Below are 22,276 nucleotides of genomic sequence, written 5' to 3'. Positions count from 1 at the left end.
TCTTATGGACTACAATGTATACTGAATCAACATTTTTGATGGCATATAAAAATCAGATTTCTTGTTTACACGTGCACTTTTTATCTGCACTTTAAGTCCATTTACTATTATCAAACATATATGTATATAGCTTGCTTTGCAGGGGAAATTATTAAAATTTTGCCCAATAGATTCCCATTTACTATGATTTTACATATTTTGGTGAAGCACTGTATCGGCAACATCTTGCCTTCTTATAGTCGCGCTAGTTGCGCAAGAAATGATAACCCTCTCCAAAAGCAGGCGTGAAATTTCTTGACCCTTCAAAAAACGCTTTCGTGCGAAAAATAGCGACCTATCCCGCAAAGCACCAGTCCTAACCCCTGTAATTCCTGTCCAGTCCCTTAATTTACTCACCAGAGTAGCTGTATCACACCGATTATACTTACTCAATATACTGTTATTGCACCATATTTGTGAACAGGAATTTGCGGAGTGTCAATCTATGGGACATACATTGGAATTTGAACCATTTTCATATCCTTGGAAACACAATGTCAGTATGTTCGGTTTCCGCACTGAGAAAGCGGGATTTGCGCTGGGGCACTAATTTTTTTACAACATATTAAAGATTCTCCCACCCTTTTCCAAAAGTGATTGTGACGCAGACAGACTGTAATTATTTTGCTAGGATTTCCCTTTATTGTTTATAGTTTGCACGTTTTACCTAACAAAAGACGCTCGTAGGGCTAGATTTGAATTTGTTACAGTGACTGAGAAAATTCTCCCCTTGTTTTAGACGCAAAGGCAATAGCAGGTCTGAATACAGAGATGTGTTGAAAGCCACGTATCGTTGCTAGTTTATTTTATAAACTGATGCTTTGTGAGAGGCAAATCCGTCTCCGAAATTGGCGATATATACTCATAGAGCCTGTTTCCCGACTTCCTAATATGTCTGATGCAAACCACAGCAGCCATCGCCCAGTATCCAACCACAAACTACTGTGATCGTAATGCAGTAATGTTTTGATAGGATTCGAACTCACAGCGTACGGCACCTAGTAACCTATCGAAGAAATCACAGTCGAGAAAGCTCTGTCGATCAGACTTTTTTGATTTGGGAACTGCTGAGACACGGCCAATCCACAGGCTCGAATCATTCAGATTCACACTTTCGTACCACGGTTCAGGCAAAGTTGATAATCGATAGCTCTACAGATAGTTTACATTTCTCTGATAAGTCAGCATCTAGGCAAGTATTTAACAATGGCATCCAGTGTTTGCCAACAACAAACATCACTATGACGGTGCGTATTGTGTGTCCCTTCAAGTACTACAGTGATACGTGTAGCTGGCGAACTTAATTTTCGCTATTTTGTCTCGTTGCATTCAGTAATAATTAATTGTATTTATGTATCCCTTACAACATACTCTCTTACCTCGCTTATATTCCAGCTTAAGACAGTCGAACTATGAAGATCCGAAGTGCCGGTACCGTTACCCTGCTTGTTCTGAGCGCTCATCTAGTCTTGGTAGGTAAATAAGTTTGCAATACTGAAGAATAATGAGCAAACACTGCTCAAATTTGAAAGCTGCAAAAACGTTCTACCTTTTGGAAGCTGACGCTTTTACATGAATTCGCCTTAAAAGAAAGTCAGATACTTTCCCTGAACATTATAATCTACGAGCATTCAGCTCAATGCTGAATTGTTACGGATCACAAGGCGCAATGAATGCGTATCCTCTTATCTAGCACTGAAGTATGTAGTCGCTGCTCAGTTTTCATCAGCCCGAGTATAGACAATTCCACAATATCTCCGAATTCAATTCAATCACTGTGTGTTTCTTTTTATATTTATGCAGAGCACAAAATGCTATGGTGGTTGGAAATATCACAATGGACACTGCTATTATGTTGAAAGCAACAGGATGAACTTTGATCAAGCTCAATGTGCATGCATTGCTAAAGATGCGTATCTGGTAATATTGGACGATCAGGCAGAATCAAATTTTGTGAAAGGTAAACCACACAAAGAAACTCTGACCTACGTAACCACCTATTATCAAACCACCTATACATTGTATGTATGTATGTGTGTATGTGTGTGTGTGTGTATGTGTGTATGTGTGTATGTATGTATGTACGTATGTACGTATGTATGTATGTATGTATGTATGTATGTATGTATGTATGTATGTATGTATGTATGTATGTATGTATGTATGTATGTATGTATGTATGTATGTATGTATGTATGTATGTATGTATGTATGTATGTATGTATGTATGTATCATTGTGCCAAACGTGAAGAATCCATTGAGGATTCTTCTGTATTTTGTTCTGGATACTTCAAGAATCCACCAGAATACTGCAATATACATTATTATGTATTCCACCGGAATCCAATAGCAATCAAGTAATGGATTCTCTCGGATACGGTATGTATGTATGTATGTATGTATGTATGTATGTGTGTATGTATGTATGTATGTATGTATGTATGTATGTATGTATGTGTGTGTGTGTGTGTGTGTGTGTGTGCGTGCGTGCGTGCGTGCGTGCGTGCGTGCGTGCGTGCGTGCGTGCGTGCGTGTCTGTCTGTCTGTCTGTCTGTCTGGGTGGTGTGTGTTGTCTGTCTGTCTGTCTGTCTGTGTGTCTGTGTGTGTGTATGTATGTATGTATGTATGTATGTATGTATGTATGTATGTATGTATGTATGTATGTATGTATGTATGTATGTATGTATGTATGTATGTATGTATGTATGTATGTAAGTGTGTATGTCTGTATGTCTGTATGCATGCAGGCATGCATGTATGCATGCATGCATTGAAAAGTGTGCGATTGGACTCCCGTCGCCACTGACAACCTCTGACCAGTGAAATTTCGTTGTATCCCCTTTATTTAGTTTTATGTTGTTCGTACGACAGATTCTTGTTCATTGCACTTTGTTTTATCTTATAGGCTTATTGACTGATAATTATTGGATTGGCACAAGAAAGGCCTTTGTTGGAGGTGACAGATGGATAAATACACATGATATGGCTGAGGTAAGAACAGATGTTGCGACTGGTATTTGTTTTAGTTATGTTGATAATGCATACGGTATGTGTTGCATTCAGGCATAATGTGTTGTGCAAACACAATCGCTTGCTATGCGCTTTATGTTGCATCGCTACACCCCATGTTTTAAAGGTATACTGTCACCTGTTCCAATTTTGCCACAGTTAGCATGGAAAGAGAAAATCTAACCAATCACAGATTTTAAGCGGGTGGCCGCTTTTTAAAAACAGCGCCCTCACATGGGCATTTTGAATACCATGGAACGCCCCTTTGACCATATATGGGCATATTTAGATTACAGGTGACTGTATACCTTTAAGCAATATCGTTATTTGCGGAGTAATTGTCTCATGGGAAATAGCAAACAAGTGATTATTGTGGAGAAGACGGTACTCTTGCCCACACTGTATGCCGATAAAGTTTGTGCGCTTCTTTTACGTGTAACAAATTGTCGTGTTCAAATAGGTACAAGTTCGTAGGGTCGCCGCTCAAAATGGCAAGCAAAAGGACAGCTCTGAATATGTCAACCTTTCGATAAAAGTGGACAGCAAATACGTGAATAGTTAAAACACCGAGTGATTTACCTAGAATTGATTTTGGATATAATAGATGGTTGTCAGTGGCAATTTAGATAATAATGATGGGTAACATTGTTCTAGTATGCAGAACTTTTCAGCCGGACGTTACGTGATATTAATAACAAATGATGGCGAGGATAAAAGCACATTGGTACCTGTCTTAAGGCTGGTGCTCATGGTAGTATTATCAATGATACCTTCGGCTAGGTGGTCATCAACATAAGAGTCTGTATTTGTACTTAATTACACTACATTATTTGGGTTACGACTTTATGAGTTGTGAATACTAAACATAACAAACACTTCAAAAGATGTATCATTAGTCCCTCTGGACGTTACCATTTGAGAATGGGTTTATTTTTTTCTGCTTTGCATCATCGTACATAAATGATGAACACAAGGTAATACAGAGTATTTTATACCATGCTAATTAATCTCTATTCTGTGTTTACTAGGCTACATTCACCAGCTGGAGTCCAGGCGAACCAAATGACGCTTGGGATGGCGAAGATTGCGTCGAAATTCGGACAAAGGATTATCTTTGGAATGACCAGGCATGCACTGATAAGCTGAAATCAGTGTGTGAAAAAGAGTACTAGTGAGTACATCAAATGCATATCGTAAATTCTAAGTTTATCAGTTGTCGAATCCAAATTGTGTTTTGTTCTGTTTGCAGAGCACAGACCGCATACGTACCAGATAAAAATGACAAACATTTTATCAAACGTTACAGCTATTTACAATTTAGGGGCAAAATCTGTTCAGTTCATTTCAAAGTCGGTTATTTTGCATGAACGAGTACTATTCTATGCTATTCGACAAGGAAATTCGTCGACACAATGGCGGTACACGATGTCGTTCGATGCCGTTGATATCAATAATGAACCTTTGTCCCAAAACGTTGCTCATCAGAGCAAATGTATCTAACTTTGAATAAATAAAGGATGAGTTAATAATATATTCATGAAGTCTTAAAATCTCAGATATGACAAGCAATGCATGATTGTAGTTTTAGCTATTTCAATTATAAAACGTTAGTGAGTCTACAGAAAAATGTGCAAATCGGGGGAGAGAGAGAGAGAGAGAGAGAGAGAGAGAGAGACAGAGACAGAGAGACAGAGAGAGAGACAGAGAGAGATTAAAGTCATTGACAGTTTGCTGCTCAACAAGAAGACAATGATCAACATTTCTTCTTTATTAAATATTTCAACAATTACTTTTTTCTTTACGCAGGTGCCGAAAGCATAAAATATACCGTTCGTCCTTGTCAGTCCAATTTTTCAGCAAAATTTTTCAACCTGTGATCAAATTTATGGTGTCGGCGTAGTTCTGTACCGTTCTGTACTTTTCACTTCATAACCACATATATCAACCTGTCACCAAACTTGCAAGACGTCACACCGTGCCCACGAAAACGTCATTGACAAAGTGAATGTGATCAGGATGTCCGAAGCCAAGAAGACATTGGTTACTATTGATTTTCACTTTCAGCATGATCTGTAATTGCTATATAGTAATATTAAAATACACTTCGTAGCAAAAACTGCATTGTCAGATGGATCTTCTCTTGCACGAATACACAGGCCAATATTTAAGCAATAATGCACCCCCTCCCGGCCCATAATGGACGAAAGCAAACTTTGCACGACATAATGTACGAGGCGAAGCCGAGTACATTATGGAGTGCAAAGTTTGCTTGAGTCCATTATGGGCCGGGAGGGGTGCATTATTGCTATTATTTTATAGTTTTGGCAATGCCAGTGAATTTGTAGTTGTAGAAAACGAATAAAAAAGGAAATTTAAACTGAGTTTGAAGCCAGTTAGCGTCCTGACTCTGCACACATCACATGCACTGCACAGTGCACTGCACTGGTTACACGCACGTTCAGCACAAAAAATGACCAACACTTTCACGGTTCAATTTTGAATTGAAAAACGATGTATTTTCGAAGGAAATGAAAAGGAACTGCATCCCTACCGTCTATATCAAACTTGAAACATCACCTTCAAATATCATGCCATTCAAAAAGCCGACACGGTGAAATGCCAGAGATGAAGAAAACGGAATGTTCATGCATCGACATCAGCATGATCAGCGAGCTGCATGCCATGGTATCAGCTGATCAATACGATCATTATTATGTCGCTAGTAGTACAGCATTCATTGCAAACGATATCAACAGAGTTCAACATTGTTATTCTAATGTTTATATTTCAATAATAATGGTGTCTATAAATTTAATTTTCGATGGCTTCTTGAGAAGAGCTATTTTATTTCGGCGAACGAGAAAACTTGACGTAAATGGGTGCTTGAAAGGTACAGTTGACAAACATGAGGGTTTCCGTGTCGCGATGTCGAGAACAAGGCAAGGTGAAACCACAGACAAGGAGAAAACACGATGGATGAAAGTTGTCTCCGATTACAGTCAGTGAATCAGAATTAGGTGGCCGAGATGTTAGATCAACGGAGAGTCCAAGGTCGTCATGATTGTTGGTAGTAGCTGACCTTGGACCGAGACTTTGAATGGCTCCGTAGTAATTTCCGTAGACACTTCCGGTCAAGGTTGATGACAGCAAGCTGCCGTTGTTGGCCCGTTTACGGCTGGTTCGAGTAGCCTTTCACGCTTGCATAGTTTACATGGCCACTGACATACATAATATGCCATGTGTCAAACCCAGTATCGTCTAGGAGTTTGCAAACGTACTGAGTTCTGTTTCACCTATACGGCAACGAAGCGAACCATGTTGTAAACAAACGTAGTACTACAACCAGTGTATCGGACGGGGACATGCTGAGCGCCAGACAGCCAGACGACAAGTGCATGCGTGAGGACTAAAAAAATGTGATAAATCGTACAGTAAGACATTATTATCAATATTGTGCACCATTATCAAGATTTATGGTTTTGTGTATTACATGGTTCATCCGATACTTTCCCTCCTTTGAAATGCGCAGTCCTTTTTTCGTTTTCAAAAGAAAAACTTGCTCGCTGTGGGGCCACAATGCTGAATAATGGAATGCATTATCAGTAATAATGTATGGATATGACGTCACAAAATTCACTGGTATTGACAAAGCTATAATATAATTGGTTTTTAAGGAGTGAGTCTGGATAGTGCTCTGACGACCTTCCTATAAACGTGTCTTAAAGGGCAAGTAATGCTAACTTTTAATGATCGTTTCTATATTCATGTTTTCAATATAAACCATTATATATATATATATATATATATATATATATATATATATATATATATATATATATATATATATATATATATTCAATTATAAAACGATAGTGAGTCGCAAATATGGCCTAGCCCTCAAGATCTGCAGAGTATGCTTTAAAACGGAACGAAGAGACCAACGGCTTTCAGAACTCAACACCTGGGCTCTCCCATTACGCTAGTTTCCGATCAAATCCGTCGTGCTAAGTCCATCCTCAAACCAAACTACTCCAATATAATCAAAAAGACACACCCAAGCCTTAAAACAATCGTCAAATCAGACGGCCGTATTCTCAGTATCGACAACAAATATGTTACACTTCGTGCTTATAGAAAGATCAACCTAACAACATTCAGAAATGATATGATATTGTCTGCTCTTTACGACCCAGTTGTTTTGCAGAGTAGTAACCTGGATCCCTTGGTTTCCAAATACAACAGTGTATTAAGCAAACTCTTAGATAAACATGCTCCAATGGTTTCGAAACATGTAACAACTAAACGGAGCTTACCGTGGCTAAAGGAACACATTACACTTGTCAGAAGACTGAGGAGTCGTGCAGAAAGAAAGGGGAGGCCGCATCAAACTGTAATCAGCAGACAAACTTTTAAACAGTTTAGAAATCAATTTTGCCTGGAGTTTGGTTTTGCTTGTTCCGAATATTACAGAAACAAAGTCAATGACTGTCATGGTAATCAGAAAAGCTTTACAGTGTCATTAACTCATAAAACCAGCTTGTATTACACCTTTACCAGCTCACTCCATAAGTTTGAGTTAGCTAATAGATTCAACAGTCATTTCATAGAAAAAGTTGACAAAATGAGAGATGATCTGGATTGTCAAATGGGAAGATAAGTATCGACAGAAAGGTGTACTTCTAGAGTACAATTTTCCAATCAGTCATTGCTGATGAAGTAAGGAAGAACATCCTCAGTACTATGACATTGCCTGTATGCCGATTTTGTTTTGAATACAAATTAAGATCACTGTCAAATCATTGTAAGAGTGATCCCGTTCCAACCTGGTTGCTCAAAGAGTGTGTCGAAGAATTACTTCCTATTATCAGCTGTATGTTAAATTGTTATCTTAAAAATGGCATTTTTTCTGATAACAGGAAAGAAGCTATTGTGATACCAATGTTGGAAAAGCCAGGTGATGGTACAATTCTTTCAAATTACAGAGCCGTCAGTAACTTAAGCTTTGTATCAAAGCTTGTTCAGCGGGTCGTCGTTGACCAATTAACAGCTCACATGTAAGCTGTTGCCCCATTACCTGTGTGTCAATCGGCATACAGGCAATGTCATAGTACTGAGAATGTACTAGGCAGGGTAACTCCTTACATATTTCAATGTATGGGGAAACAACAGCTAGCTAATGACGTTGCTTGATCTAAGCGCTGCCTTTGACACAGTAGATCATCAAATCTGGCTACGCACTATGAAAGTTGAATTTGGATGAGATAACACAGTTTTGAATTGGCTTGCATCTTATCTGAGTAATAGCACACAAATATGGTGTTTAAATACAGCCGTGTGATGTTTTGTATTACTGTTCCTCATGACGCACGTCCCGTGTGAAACGTCGGCGGCAGCCAAAAAATTCAGAAAAACTGGTCAAGAAGTAACAGCTCATTAAACCACATTTCAGAAGGAAAGCACAGACGAAGTGTGAGTCGATTGTCAGCATTTCGTCGCTACAATTTTTCCCATTCTTTGTCATTTTATTTTCCTTGAAAGCTCACGATGTACATTTCAGGAGAGGCAAAGTCGCTGCGAAAGTTGGGCGAACATAATTTTTGAAGGGGCATAAAGGGAGCACTCCTGAAAATCGACTGGCGGATGGATCCAAACGCCGTACTTAATCGACCGCGATTGTGCAAATCCTGCGTCAGGTTTTGGTTTCTTTCGGAACAGGACAGTTTGATGTGTCAGTGACATTCTGTAACCTGATTCAATGCCAAATGTCAGTCTATATATAGGTCAGTCAATATAATAGACCAATGACTAAACTGCATTTTTTAAAACATACTAACAACTTCAGAACGACACAATTAATCAAACTTTGAACACTCTACTCCATTCACCGTGGCATTTTTAAAGGATTTTATTTCATACACAAACGAAACAAAAATATTAGAAAACGACGTTTGATATTTCTTGGTACACGTGAATGTTGAGTCACAGCTATAGCTATCAGAACCAGAATACCCTCCTGAGCTGGCTGCACATCAGCAGCTTTTTCAACCAAGTGAAAACTGCTTGACAAGCTAAAAGGAGAACCCAACCAATTTTTTTTTCTCTTGGGGTAACGAATTACTTCAAATTGCAAGAATCTTTGCAAAAAAGTGATTGTGAGTAAATTGTGCTTTATTACGCTCAGATCAACCTTAAACAATCGGGCTCATCCCTCATGAATCTTTCTACTTCCATAGTGAATGCTCGCTCACCGATATGTCGACGGAAATCACTGATCATTTGTGATTCTCCATACTCGAAACGTAATCGGGAACATCGTGCGTCGTGCGATGTACTGCCGATGCAGTGCCGTTTTTTGTTCTTTGCCGATCTTATCCCTGCGCATGGGCGGACGATCCGATTTAGTATCTAATGATAAAACAGCCCAGATAGATACAAACATGAACCAGAAGACAGCTACTATACTAACCGCTATACGGTATTTATTTTGAATTCCTGAAGTGTCAAATAGTACAAAACTCCGCACGGTGACCCACCGATTCTCATTACATACATTTATATCTATTGTGACACATTAGTAAAAGCAGAAAAAATTCATAGTTTTCTCATACACATCAAGTATAGTTGATCAACATTTTCGTGAAATTCCACAATAAAATTGCTTGTACACCTATGCTCTTGTAACCGTCCTATTCTGATCAAGTACATTTCAATTAACAAACATCCATAAATGTACAGATATTGCTAGCTTTATTTAAGAAAAAAACATTGTTCATGGATTTCTCATAGACTACCGTGTATAGCAGATCACCATTTTTAGTGAAATTCCCAATTCAAATTTTTTGCATTTGTAACCATCCTATTGTAATCAAGTACATCTATAAATACGCAGATATTGCTAGTTTTATATTGGAAAAAACCGTTCATAGCTTGTGTATAGTGGATGAACATTTTTGGTGAAATTACAAAATCAATAATTTCTTGTACACATAGACTGTTTTACCTCTCACTTAAAGCAAATTACATTTACATTAAATTATTAAACATATATATAGCTTGCTTTATAGGGAAAAATTGTTACTAGTTTGTCCAATAGAATCCCATGTACTGTGATTTGATATTTTTGACGATGCACAATACCGGATCAAAATCTGTGACGTGAGAGCGTTGATAAATTACCTCAAAGAAACTATAGTCATGTCATTCCAGATACGAAATGAACTTCACGTTTCTTCGAAGAGAAACAGGTGCAAATAAATATTTGTAAAATTTCCGAATAATAATTTTGAAGCGATTGTCCCCCTTGATTATTGCAATTTTTGTACAACTTTTCCTTACTGTAATGTGAAAAAAGAACTAGTACTATACGTGAAGAAACCAAACAGAGAGGCCGAATAGAGAACACGCAATTATATGTCTGCATTAGCGTAACGTAATACATTACTTTAGTGGAAGGCTAATTTCTACAATCTAAGACAAGCATTTCAAAATTGACTATTGAATTCCCAACTTTGCTACAAAATCATTATTTGCATTACTATTACTGCAAAGTACAGTCTTTTTCACGCTTTACTCACATTTAATCATTTCTTTAAAATGATAACATGTTCCTGACAGTCAATCAAAGCGCGCTTGCCATTGGCCTTTCGGCAGCTATTCTTATCCATGACCTTTAAAATGCTGTCGACAACTTCCTTCGAAGCGTGCTTTCTGAAGTCGAGTATCTGAGTAAAGAAATCGAGAATCATATTTCCGTCCCTTGAATCTTCTTGGAAGCATTCTTCACACTCAATATTATAATTTAAGGTTTCCACCTGGAGGTCAACGCCTGGCAATCTCTCCCCAAGTATCTCACGGAGAGTGGATGAGCCATACAGGCTTAACGTTACTGGGGAGTGTCTTGCTAGTTCTTTCGTGATTTGCTCCGCAGCGCCTGTCGGAAGAGATGGGTAAGATTGGTTAAGAAGAAGCCGTTTTATAGTCTGCCATTTCGCCACCGAATGTGTCAATGATAAAAATGACCACGCAAGAGGACTTCGGGATACAGAAACAGCGCAGGAACTGAAAGTTTTCGGGGAAAACACCTTTTATTGTTTAGGGAGCATTCGTGGTTTTTTTTACGGGGAGTGGAATTGGTGGAACTTACAACCGCTCCCCAATTAAATTTCTAAAATTTGACCCTCTTAATTCATCAATTGTAAAATGTGACACCCCCGAAACAAAATGTTTCATCGGATTTGATTAATGAACCTTTTGCACCCTTAAAAGTTTTTTTGCGAGAAAAAGAGTGACCTTTCCAATTTTCATGCACAAAAATCCGTGACCCTTCCCAAGATGTCCAAGTCTGTATCAATAATATCTTAATTGACATATAATTTCTCATTTGACCTTTGAACTTTCAAAGAATCTCTTTTGAAATTTACAAATGATCACTTGGATGAAATTCGGATATCATATTTGTTGTTCACATCTGCGCTTTCAAATGACCGATTCTCATTACGTACATTTATATAATTTTAATTTGTCAAACATTAGTAAAGGCAGAGATTTGGCTAATTTTCTATTTAAAAAAGTATTCACAGTTAGTTTCCTCATAATGTATAGTGAATCAACATTTCGGTGAAATTCTAAAATCATTTTTCTTGCGCACACATACATTTATCCAAGTCTAATTAAGTACATTAATATGAATAATCAAGAGTCTATAAATACACAGATTACCTAGTTGTGTATTGGGAAAAAATAATTCATAGATTCCTCATAGACTAGAATGTATAGTGAATCAACATTTCGGTAAAATTTTTAAATCATATTTCTTGCACACATGTGCACCTGCACATACTCTAGTCTGATCAAGTACATTGATATCAATAATCAAACATCTATAAATACAAAGATTTAGCTACTTTTGTATTCGAAAAATATTGTTCATAGTTTCCTCATACACTACATTATGTATAGTGAATCAATATTTCAGTGAAAGTCCAAAATCGAATTTCTAAAATCAAATGTCTGTAATTACAAAGTCTCAAATCTTTGCAAACACTACATATACCATATTTTTAAAAATTTTAGCTTTTTCCCAGTATTCAAAGTGTTGTAAAAGTTTCATTGCGAACATGGCATAACATTTATTTCTTTTGGTCAATTTTATTTTTGTGCACAAATGTGCTGTTTTCTGCTTGTTATCACCTGTTCAGACAGAATAAAGTCATATTCGTATTCCGTTTATATAGTTTCTGTCAATTCTGTTGTTTTTGCCATAACACTATACAAATGTTTGTAAAAATTTGACCTCTTTCAAAACGGCTTCGTAAAAGTCAAGCCCCCTGATTTCCACCGGCACCCCTCCCAGTAAATAACGAATGCTCCCCTACTCTGAGAATGAAACGTATTCCCAGATGGTCCCTTCTCTTAATATGTCGTCCCTTCTTTTCCACTTGTGTGCGTAAAGACACCTATATACTATCTGTACAATGTGCATTTACGCATTCAGAGACACAAAAGACCTTATAAACATTTTTTCAATAACAAATTATCATTGTGAACTGAGAAAATTCACACATAATCAATAAATTAGGCTAAAAGCTGGTACATCGAAAACATATCATCACGTCAGTTTATCATGTGTACACACGAAATGATATACATGTATACATCAAATGACCACGGAATAAAAAAAAACCAATCGAATGGCTTCATTGTGTATTGCCGGGAAAAAATGTGGCGTGCTGCAAGGTTGCAGAAGCGTGATGGAGATGTACCAGATACAAATAAGCTTGACATTTTAGCATTGAATCTACATGTAACACGATTGGAACTAATTTGGGATAATTGAATGGTGAAGCATATGTTGTCACGTAACAAAATTGTAGCCTGTACACTTTTACAGTTTGTCTTCTATTCCTGACTTTGCAATTAGTTTATTTTCGTAATAAATTTCGTTTTATACGGAAACTGCTGAGTTCACCTTTTGTTCGTTTTCTTTCACGTAACAATGTAAGCTCGTCTGCATTTCTTTTCAAGTTACACACTTGTTTTTATTAGTAATTTGTAATTTTTGCAACATTCAGCTATATGGCACCTAGCACTGAAATTTTAAAAATATGAAGATCCAATTATCCAAAATTAGTTCCAATCGTGTTATGTCGATACAGCTGCTCAAAATACATATATTGTTTGGCTGCGACCGCGGGAAAATGTATTTGGAGTAGGTGAAAATTAATTATTTTATAATCATGATTCAACTTGAAGTGTCGGAACTCTTCGTCGATGCATTGTAAACGTTGGCCATATTACATTCCGATGGCGACAGACATACGTCAAAACTAACACATTGTCACTGAAATTCGCTACTTCCACTTGTGCAAGTCTTTCTTTGCATCCCAGCCGCCATGTCATCTGAGTGTCTTGATTGATTGATATGATGCCGTTCCATTGACGGTACTACTTTCACTAGCAAAGAAATTTCAAATGTTCAAAGCACGCTCAGAGTTTGGAGTGGGGAGTAGAGGGTGCCCAAAAAATCGCATCCGCGGTATTACTTGGACAAAAAGGTAAGTAGCCCTAGTGTTATGACTAATCAAATTTAATCCCGCGAGAGAGCTAATTTACACCACGACTTTCACACTCGTCGCCGCATATCCTTTTCCACACTAAGGTTTATATAGTCGACACTTGAATCAACAAGGCTCTGTAGTTACATAACATTGTATAATCCTCAACACTTTGATATTTTTCGACTTTTTTTTACATCTTCCCACAACGTAACCAAATTACCTAGCGACGAATTTAGCCCTGAACACCCCTCGGCAAAATCTCCGTCGAACGGAGTGTGATATTCTGCCAATAGATCAATCCATTAGGCCATTTAAATAAAATTCTTTGTTTTTGTCGTCCTTGGATTTTTGAAAAAAAAGCTACCAGCCAGCCAGGTAACAGAACAAACACAGAGAAAAACCCATAGTGTATTAACATAAGTTCATTTTTTATTTGGTTTCTTTCGGGAAAATGATATCTTTATTTGTAAGAGTGGTAACATTGTCTTTGTTACCTTAATTTTCTCTATCTACCAGCACGCGGACGGTAAACAAAGAATTTTATTTACAGCGCCTTAGCCTAAAATCCAAAGTACTGAATGCACATTATCACTTAAGTTAAATCACATGTCTAGACCAAACCATGATGATATACGTATTCACCAATTTTAAACGGAATGAACGAAATAATCGAATAGCCGTATTGTGTACGGCGAAAAAAGAATAACAGGTTGGCAAGTTTGTAAAAGCGTGTCGTTTTTACGTACTTGATACAAAGGAAGATGACATTTTGCCAATAAGTCAATATGTCTATTCGAAATACATATATTGTTTGGCCGCGAAACGTCACGGATTTCGAAGCGCATGGAAGGGATTTCACAACAGCGTACATTCTCGCCAAATAATTTGAACTTTGTGCAACATGCAGCAGTAATGTAAATTGTTGTGTAAAGATAGCTGAATAAGTTTAGCCATGGTGGGCTGGGTCGTATGGCTTGGTCTCTGTCGTGCGGCTTGCACGATGCCCAACCAAGGCTACAATTCCACCTTGTTCCGTTAAAAGAGCACGGCATATCTGCAGTGCACGCACAAGGCACACACGGGGCCGCATTATTATCGAATGTCGTGTGCAAATTTCACCATAATTCTGCTCTCGGATAATGTCAGAATCGTTAACCCTAATCGCTGGTCAACTGTACTCCTTGCAGCTGAAAAATGACAGTTTAATACCTCGGGCACAAAGTCCATTCAAACTCGACCGCCATCTTTACCGTCGAGTAAGGGATGGCGGTCGAGTTTGAATTGACTGCAGATTTGCAGTGCTGTTTCACGTGGACAAGGCTAGGACAATTATTGCAGCTAGTGTAAAGACATCTAATATTGCAAATTTAGAAAGGTTTATATCTCTAACGACCAGGAAATATATTTTCAAGGCACTTACCACCACTCATAGTATTCCACAGCATTCCTCCCTTGTTTACCATCTTGTAAAGCTCTACAAAGATGTCTCCCGCGTCGGCGAAAAAATAAGCACATTCAGGACAGCGAATGACGTCAAAGTATTGTTGTTCTCCGTTGTGCCGTGCATCACGCAGATACTGCTGCACTGTGATATGGTGGAAATCAAATGTTACATCTCTCCAGTGTCCCTCCGTCTTTTTCGTCTCAGCCAACGTTTTGAATTTGTTGATTTCCGCTTCAGATTGCTCTACAGCTGTATGGTGGAGGGTGTAGCCCATACTCATTGCAGCATCACAGAACAACCCTTCCGCTTGCCCTGTTGATTAAAAAAAAACATAATTTCTTTAAGTTAAACAACGGACAACTTTGCCGAAACCGGCAGAAGAGCAGAAGCTATCTTTCTCATCGTTTCTTAAAATCCTGTGATAAGTGTGTTTACTTCTGTTTTATAGCAATATGAGGTATGACTTTCTTACGTTTCCCTGTGTATTAAAGGTATACAGTCACACGAAATCTAAATATGCCCACATATGGTCAAAGGGGCGTTCCTTGGTATTCAAAATGCCCATGTGAGGGCGCTGTTTTTAAAAAGCGGCCACCCGCTTAAAATCTGTGATTGGTTAGATTTTCTCTTTCCATGGTAGCAGTTGCAAAATTGGAACAGGTGACAGTATACCTTTAACTGTCGCACACTGTAAAATAAGAACTATAGTGAGGACACACGACACATTTCACACTTTGTTGATCTCCGCGTCGGCAACAAAATTTATGGAAAGCACTCTTTACGAAGGCCATAGGACATAACTTCAACCCTCATTTTCGCTCATTTTCTTTCCCGAGGGACTAGCATACTTATCTTCCTGTCCCTCAGCCACAGTCGCAAGCATTCTTTATACTATGTATCTCAAAAGAATTAATTAAACGCTGTTGTTGAGAAAGGTGTAGCTTTGAGAATAAAAATAAACCATCGGTATCAACAAGTTTAGCACGACATTTCACGGGGATTAATGCGGCATTGGGCCTAATGGTTTATTTTAGAGGCCGAACATCGCCCCAGTCGTAGAACGGAGTCATGTTCGGCACACCATGGGTATTCCTATCCCTTCCATTCGTCTTACACCTCGCTACACTTCGCTACGTTCGCAACACCCCCTTCTCCAATCTTCACAAAATTTAGCTCGGCGATGGTTACACTTCGCCACACGCTGTTAACTACGCTACGAAATTGCTGTCTCTCTGGTGAGTAAAAAGTGACCATCTTACTGCTTGCAGTATCTCGTTACACTTTACTACGTTCGTAAAAGCCCCTTCTCCAATTTTCACAAAATTTAGCTCGGGCACTCTTCGCTACACGTTTTAAACTACGCTACAAGATTGCCGTCTCTCTGGCGAGTAAAAAGTACCAACTTAAAGCTCGTAACACCTGGCAACACTTCGCTACGTTCGTAACACCTCCCTTCTCCAATTTTGACAAAAGTTAACCTCGCTACATACTAAAGGAAGAGGGTCGTTGGAACTGCGAGTTTGCATCTTTCATGTTTACAAATAGTGTATTTTATGCATGATATCTAGATTCACCACGTCAACGTTAGCTGCAAAATGTAAATTTTTTTGACTTTCATCAATCGCAAACGTACCCCAGATACAGTGTTTACATCGGTCGTAGCGGTCTCTTGCAACTTCGAGCAAAGATGACGACACCTTCACTCTAACTACGCTACCATTTTCTTTTCCGTATGGAAAGAATACTTAATTAATTGAACGATACATCGGCCGTCAATTGACAAGTGATAACAATAATGCTAATGAAATATCTCAACACTAACAATCTTAACGAGACTAGGATAATACATTCTCCGTTGTGAAGATAACAAACATTATGAAATGTATCATAGGCGACCCAGACACTATTAATAAGCTTATTATTGAGTTTTTCTCACTGTTTTCTCTATCAGTTCTTCTCCTTTTCTTCTCATTTTCTTTATGCTCTGACTGATCGGAGTAAATAAAATAAACGGCTGTATAACCTAACCTAGCCTCTTGACTCTTTATTCATTTTACACCCCATTACAAGGACGTTTATGAAAAACTAAATAATAAGCCTATTAATAGTGTCTGGGCCGCCAATGAATGTATTCGCATGCGTGTGCAAACGTATTATTACAGAAGCTATGTTACATACGAGACACTATACGTAGAAATAGTTCCATGTTCAAACATGCTGCGCATTGATATGTTTCGCTGTAATTACACTTCGTTGCCCAGCCTTCGCTACACTCACTACAGTTCAATACGTAGCGAGAAGAAAGTTATAAAAAGTTCGCACTTCGGATCGTGTATACAATAATGCTTTGTGGCGTGTTAATTGTGCATTTTATTTATGCTCAATCAACATTTCGATGGTAATAATCGCTCATTAATCTTACCGTCTCCCGTTCCAATCGCAAGGACCTTTAATACAGAGTCTTTGTTGAAGTTCCCCTTCTTCAAGATATTTTTGTAATTTTCAAACTCTTGCTTCTGTACGGTGTCAAATCCATTAGCGATTACAAGGTTTAATCTTTCAAAATATTCTTTGTCATGGTCCAACAGGAATTTGATTTCTCCTTCCATCGTGATCTGAAAAAGAAAACAATGACTTGAAATAAATACCTCGTTGCGCTGTAAATATCCAGTATGTCTGTATGTTATCTCAGCAATGTCCGGCATTCGGCGCATGTAGATTCACTGTACAGGTGCACGTTTCAGTGCACGTTATATTGCGTTTCTAGGCCTCCGGCCCATATGCAAAGGAGTTACAGAAAATATAATAGTCTGTAAGTAAATGACAGGTATAAAAGGGTACAGTAGATTCACAGCTCAAATGTATGTGCGGCAGAGCTGCTTTAAGTAAACTTTAAGTGAACTGAGTTTTTTTTCTCCTAATTTTTTGACAACTTTGGATTTCTGAAATTAGTGGTATAAGAAGAACGCGTATGAAAATGACATTTAATCACATCAGTAGTTAATTCTGATCGGTTGATGACGTAAACAACGCAGCAAAAACTTGAAAAGCATAAAACAGCATTACTGAGACGGACAAAACGCAATCAAGTTCTCTGTACTCAACTTTATTTTGACAACATATCAAAGAAACACCGCCAGCAATCACCACCCGGCCAACGCTATGTTACCTGAATTTTTAGAGTCCCTATCAGCGCTATTGCAAACGTTCACTACTTACATGCACAATCTTCAAAAACACTAAGACCTGTCTTAATGTCATTTTTATAAAGTGTTATATGTCAAGAAAATGCAATTGATATGTATGATCGAAAGGGGTCGTTTTTTGGTCGTGGCGTGATCGTTTCATTCTAGAAAATAGCTCTCGTTGGTGTGGTTTTGCAATGGAAACCTTGCAATTTCGGTCAGGAACTTGCAAACTTCAGGATGCTGGAGACCGAATGATGTTTTCGTACCTTAAACTAAAATCATGAGGTTTCTTTCTTAACACCACAACAACGAGTTTCTGGCGTACATCATGAATATTATCTTTTCAATGTCTTACTGACTAACCCAGTAAATGACAACACATAAAAATTATCACTACTTATTTTGTGTATGAATTAGTGATGGCTCCTGCGAAAAATATATAAATCAGTAAGGAGGCCTTTTTCGGATGGGTCCGTTGAGAAGCACACCTGGTTGACTTAACTACTTGTACACGTGGATAGTTCTCCATTTCATTTGAGTCAAAGCTTTGAATGGACATGACGTACTTCTCTGACATTTCGGAAAGTGATCACAACATTGCTATTGACGTTGACCGATATGTTTCCCAATTTAACGTTTTCCAGTTTGATTCTCTTTCCATAGTGCCATACTTGCTGGCAGATTTTTAAACCTAAAAAGTCATCTAATTCAAGAGGTGCGAAACTTGTGTTTACATGAGAACACGGGTAGCGAAGTGTCTGCTATGACTCCACATTGAACGTGTACAAAGAAATACCTAGACTTGGTTCAAGTCGGTGAATTTCTACAAACAAAATCATTTGCTGTAGTTTCTCATGTGTCTCTCCTTTTCATACAAACCTATTTAGAATTAGGCAGCCTTGGCCAGGTTTTCCTAGTGACTGAACGCGTTATCTTCGAGTCTGCGCAGGCGTGAGTTAGTTTCCGCCGGATTCTGTGATTCCGGGAGAAACTCCCCTGTATAGCGTTCACCCCACTCATCGCGTTCACCCCACTCACGCGTTTCACATTAAACCAGAACACAAATCATCGCGTTTACCTCACTCAAACATTCACAAATCACAGAGTGTCTGACTTGAACCAAGTCTAAGAAATACCAGGCGTGGTTTTCAAATATTGTTTTTTCGTTCGTATATAAAACAGAATTCTTCAAAAAATGCCTCGGTGAATGGAGTACAGTGTTCAAAATTTTTGTAGATTTGTTTATGTTTTTGTAGATTTGTACAAAGTTTTTGTAGATTTGTGTCGTTTTGATATTGTAATTAATTTTTTGGATCCAACAGCCACTCAATTTTCAGAAGCCCTCCCTTAATGCCCCTTAAAAAGCTATGTTATCCCCACTTTTGCGATAACTTTCTTTCTTCTGACATGGATATCGTGAGCCTGCAAGGAAAAATAAAATAGCAAAGAACGGGAAAATTCTAGCTATCATGAATTGTTGATAATCGGCTCACCTTCCGTCTGTGCTTGCCTTCTGAAATGTGGTTTAACGACGCTGACCTGTTGATCTCTTTAGTGTAGATAGAAAACTACTTTGCGTTTTGCTGCTTATATATTACGTTGAATGGCGAGGTCAGTACACAAAAGATGTCGTTATGGGCACACCATTCATCACATTCAATTGTTGGAATGAACAAATAAGAGAATGAAAGATTATCATGCTGATATTATCATGAAAATCGCAAGCCGGTCATAAATTTCCATTTCAATAACAATACAGATTCGAAATTCAAATGTGTTTTTTTTTTCTCTTTTACATCTCACAGGAAGCGAGAATCATTGTTCAGTAGAATGATAAAACCGTTTTCTATAGTCAGCTTGACAAAAGTGACAAAATTGCCAACCGTTCCATTTTGTAAAATTTAACTGCCAAACTTCGAAAATTCGTGTTATTGCCCTTTGTATTGCTGATAAATGAAATGAAAGTTCCCGCCATGATTACTGCCGGCATCGTGGCATTGTATGAAAATGCGGCAGAGCTATAGGCGTGATTTACAGCACAGTAAAAGCGACACCAAGTAATCAACAATATTGAACGAACCCTTATTTAATGGAACGGTTTCTCAAGGCTTACTGCAAAGAGACTTTCGAAGGATCTAAACTCACGTTCAACGTGACGAGCAAGGCTATTCTGCGCGTTTGTCTGGCTAGGTCATTTTCAACACTTTCGAAGGACATTGGAGTACCTGCATTTTAATAACAACTCTACTCCAGAAATGTTTTCAATTTAATAATTAACCTATTATCTGGTTGTATTTGTGTTATATCGATTTTATTCTTTGTCACGTCATCAGAACGTTGTAGCACGCCGTTCTGTAAAGGCCGAACTTTGTATTATTTGCAACAGCGCTGTGTACGTGGTACGTAGATACGTATAGTACATATTGCCCATTTGTCCGATTCTTTTGTTTTTCCTTTGTATTACTGTTGGTCCTTTTTTCCGGTTCTGTCCGTTTTTGCACATTTCTTGTCTACCGCCGATGCCTTAGAAGCGACGTAGATTTTGTAGAATAGTAGCTCAAAAAACAAACTTTTGGATTTAAAATACCATTAAATGTGACAAGAGTTTAGAAAATTTCATTGAATGCAAATGCCTACTCTGATGTTATTCAGTTGTTATATAAGAAGACACTTTTCTGTCTTGTGTTTTTTTGGGGGGGTTTATTGTCTTCAATGAATTGAGAGTAGCAAGTCGGAACTTAACAGGTTAAGGACTGAATGGGGTGTACCTTTGTCACGAATCAAAATGCAATCATTAAAAAATGAAAACAGTCACACAATGGTATTCTTTTCAAACCAACTTTAGCCTATACGGTGTGTGATACACGGCAATGGCGGACGATACGCTCTGATCTGACCAGTCAGTTTGTAATATAATAAAATTTAATAATGATCTTTTAACGACCTCATTGAAATTCATAGGTACATGTACATAAAAATGTTAAAAATACTTTAAAACAGGCCGTCAGGGTTTACTTGAAGCTAAATGGAATGGACTATTATCCGAGGACAGTTGAACGTATTATCAGTAATATCCTTTTTGGGAGATATTGAAATCGAATACTGGAGGTTTAACTACCCCATTTAGTTCGGGGCGGAAGTCACACTTCTGTAGGGGTGAATGAACACTTGAAAAGTAGGTTGAAAAAGTTGCATGATGAATGCTACAGCACACTCATCTGCAAAAAAAATGAGAAACAAAATGAACTTGAGAAATTTAGGCCAAGTAAGTTGCATGAAGCTTTTAAAATAAATGCGTGGCTATTTACAGAGCAAACTGACATTCTTAAAGAAGTTCACTCACTTTTAGACCAGATTGAACGACAAAAAGTGCAACACGCCGTGATACGAGAAATTTCCCAAAGATGGCATTCTTCCAAAATACCAACGCTATCAGAAAAGACTAGAATGAGCTCGAGGGCTGCTTTCCTTGCAGTCTTCAGGTCCGATATTGGTGCAGTCTTCAGGTTCGATATTGGTATATTTATTGTGCGTGTTTTCCAGGTATTTGACCCAGACTCAAACACAAGCAAAACGGAAAAAGATTTACCTTAACAAATGGGCGTCAAATTATTATATTAAATTTCATCAGATAGGCCGGCCTAGAAAAATCGGCTGAAAAAGTAATTCCAATCATTCTAAAGCTATGTTTTTGCTTATTGAACACAAACTAGACCACTTAAAGGCCAGGGACTTGATACCCGGGATCAAGTTAATCCCGTTCACCTTTGACATTCACGGGCGGAATCGAATGTTTATGTCTTTGTAAATTACGGTCACCATTAGTGTGCACAGGAGGTTGTGAACAGGCCAATGTGTTGACATACAAACAACAGATTATACGTAACTGAATATAACGGCGAGACCAGTACACTGAGCAGACTGAGAAACATTTCATGAAGCGGCCCGCGATGCTTGTAGCAATAACAGGTGTACTTCAACAGTAATGACAAAGGTACGGCACGACGCCGCTGCAACTGACGGCTTTATTACGTCCTGA

At 38.2% G+C, this 22,276-nt stretch overlaps 1 protein-coding gene and 1 long non-coding RNA gene across 2 annotated transcripts; one reads left to right on the top strand and one right to left on the bottom strand.

Annotated features, from left to right (window-relative positions):
* The first annotated feature begins 1,442 nt into the window (after window positions 1-1,442).
* On the top strand, window positions 1,443-3,031 carry LOC139124797 (uncharacterized). Its single transcript, XR_011550040.1, has 3 exons — window positions 1,443-1,511; window positions 1,843-1,999; window positions 2,946-3,031. It is a non-coding gene; the product is annotated as an uncharacterized lncRNA (long non-coding RNA).
* Window positions 3,032-9,503: 6,472 nt separating this feature from the next.
* LOC139129477 (histamine N-methyltransferase A-like) lies at window positions 9,504-19,899 on the bottom strand. The gene is made up of 4 exons (XM_070695116.1): window positions 19,731-19,899; window positions 17,472-17,664; window positions 15,026-15,361; window positions 9,504-10,979 (listed from the first exon to the last, which is right to left on the bottom strand). Exons 2-4 carry the CDS (start codon window positions 17,656-17,658, stop codon window positions 10,630-10,632), a joined length of 873 nt encoding a protein of 290 aa, XP_070551217.1. The 5' UTR covers window positions 17,659-17,664; window positions 19,731-19,899; the 3' UTR covers window positions 9,504-10,629.
* Between the last annotated feature and the right edge of the window lie 2,377 nt (window positions 19,900-22,276).

Source organism: Ptychodera flava, chromosome 3, assembly GCF_041260155.1.
Source record: "Ptychodera flava strain L36383 chromosome 3, AS_Pfla_20210202, whole genome shotgun sequence".
Classification (NCBI taxonomy): Eukaryota; Metazoa; Hemichordata; class Enteropneusta; family Ptychoderidae; genus Ptychodera; species Ptychodera flava.
Note: the sequence above shows the minus strand (reverse complement) of the source record. Positions and strands in the feature narration are given on the sequence as shown.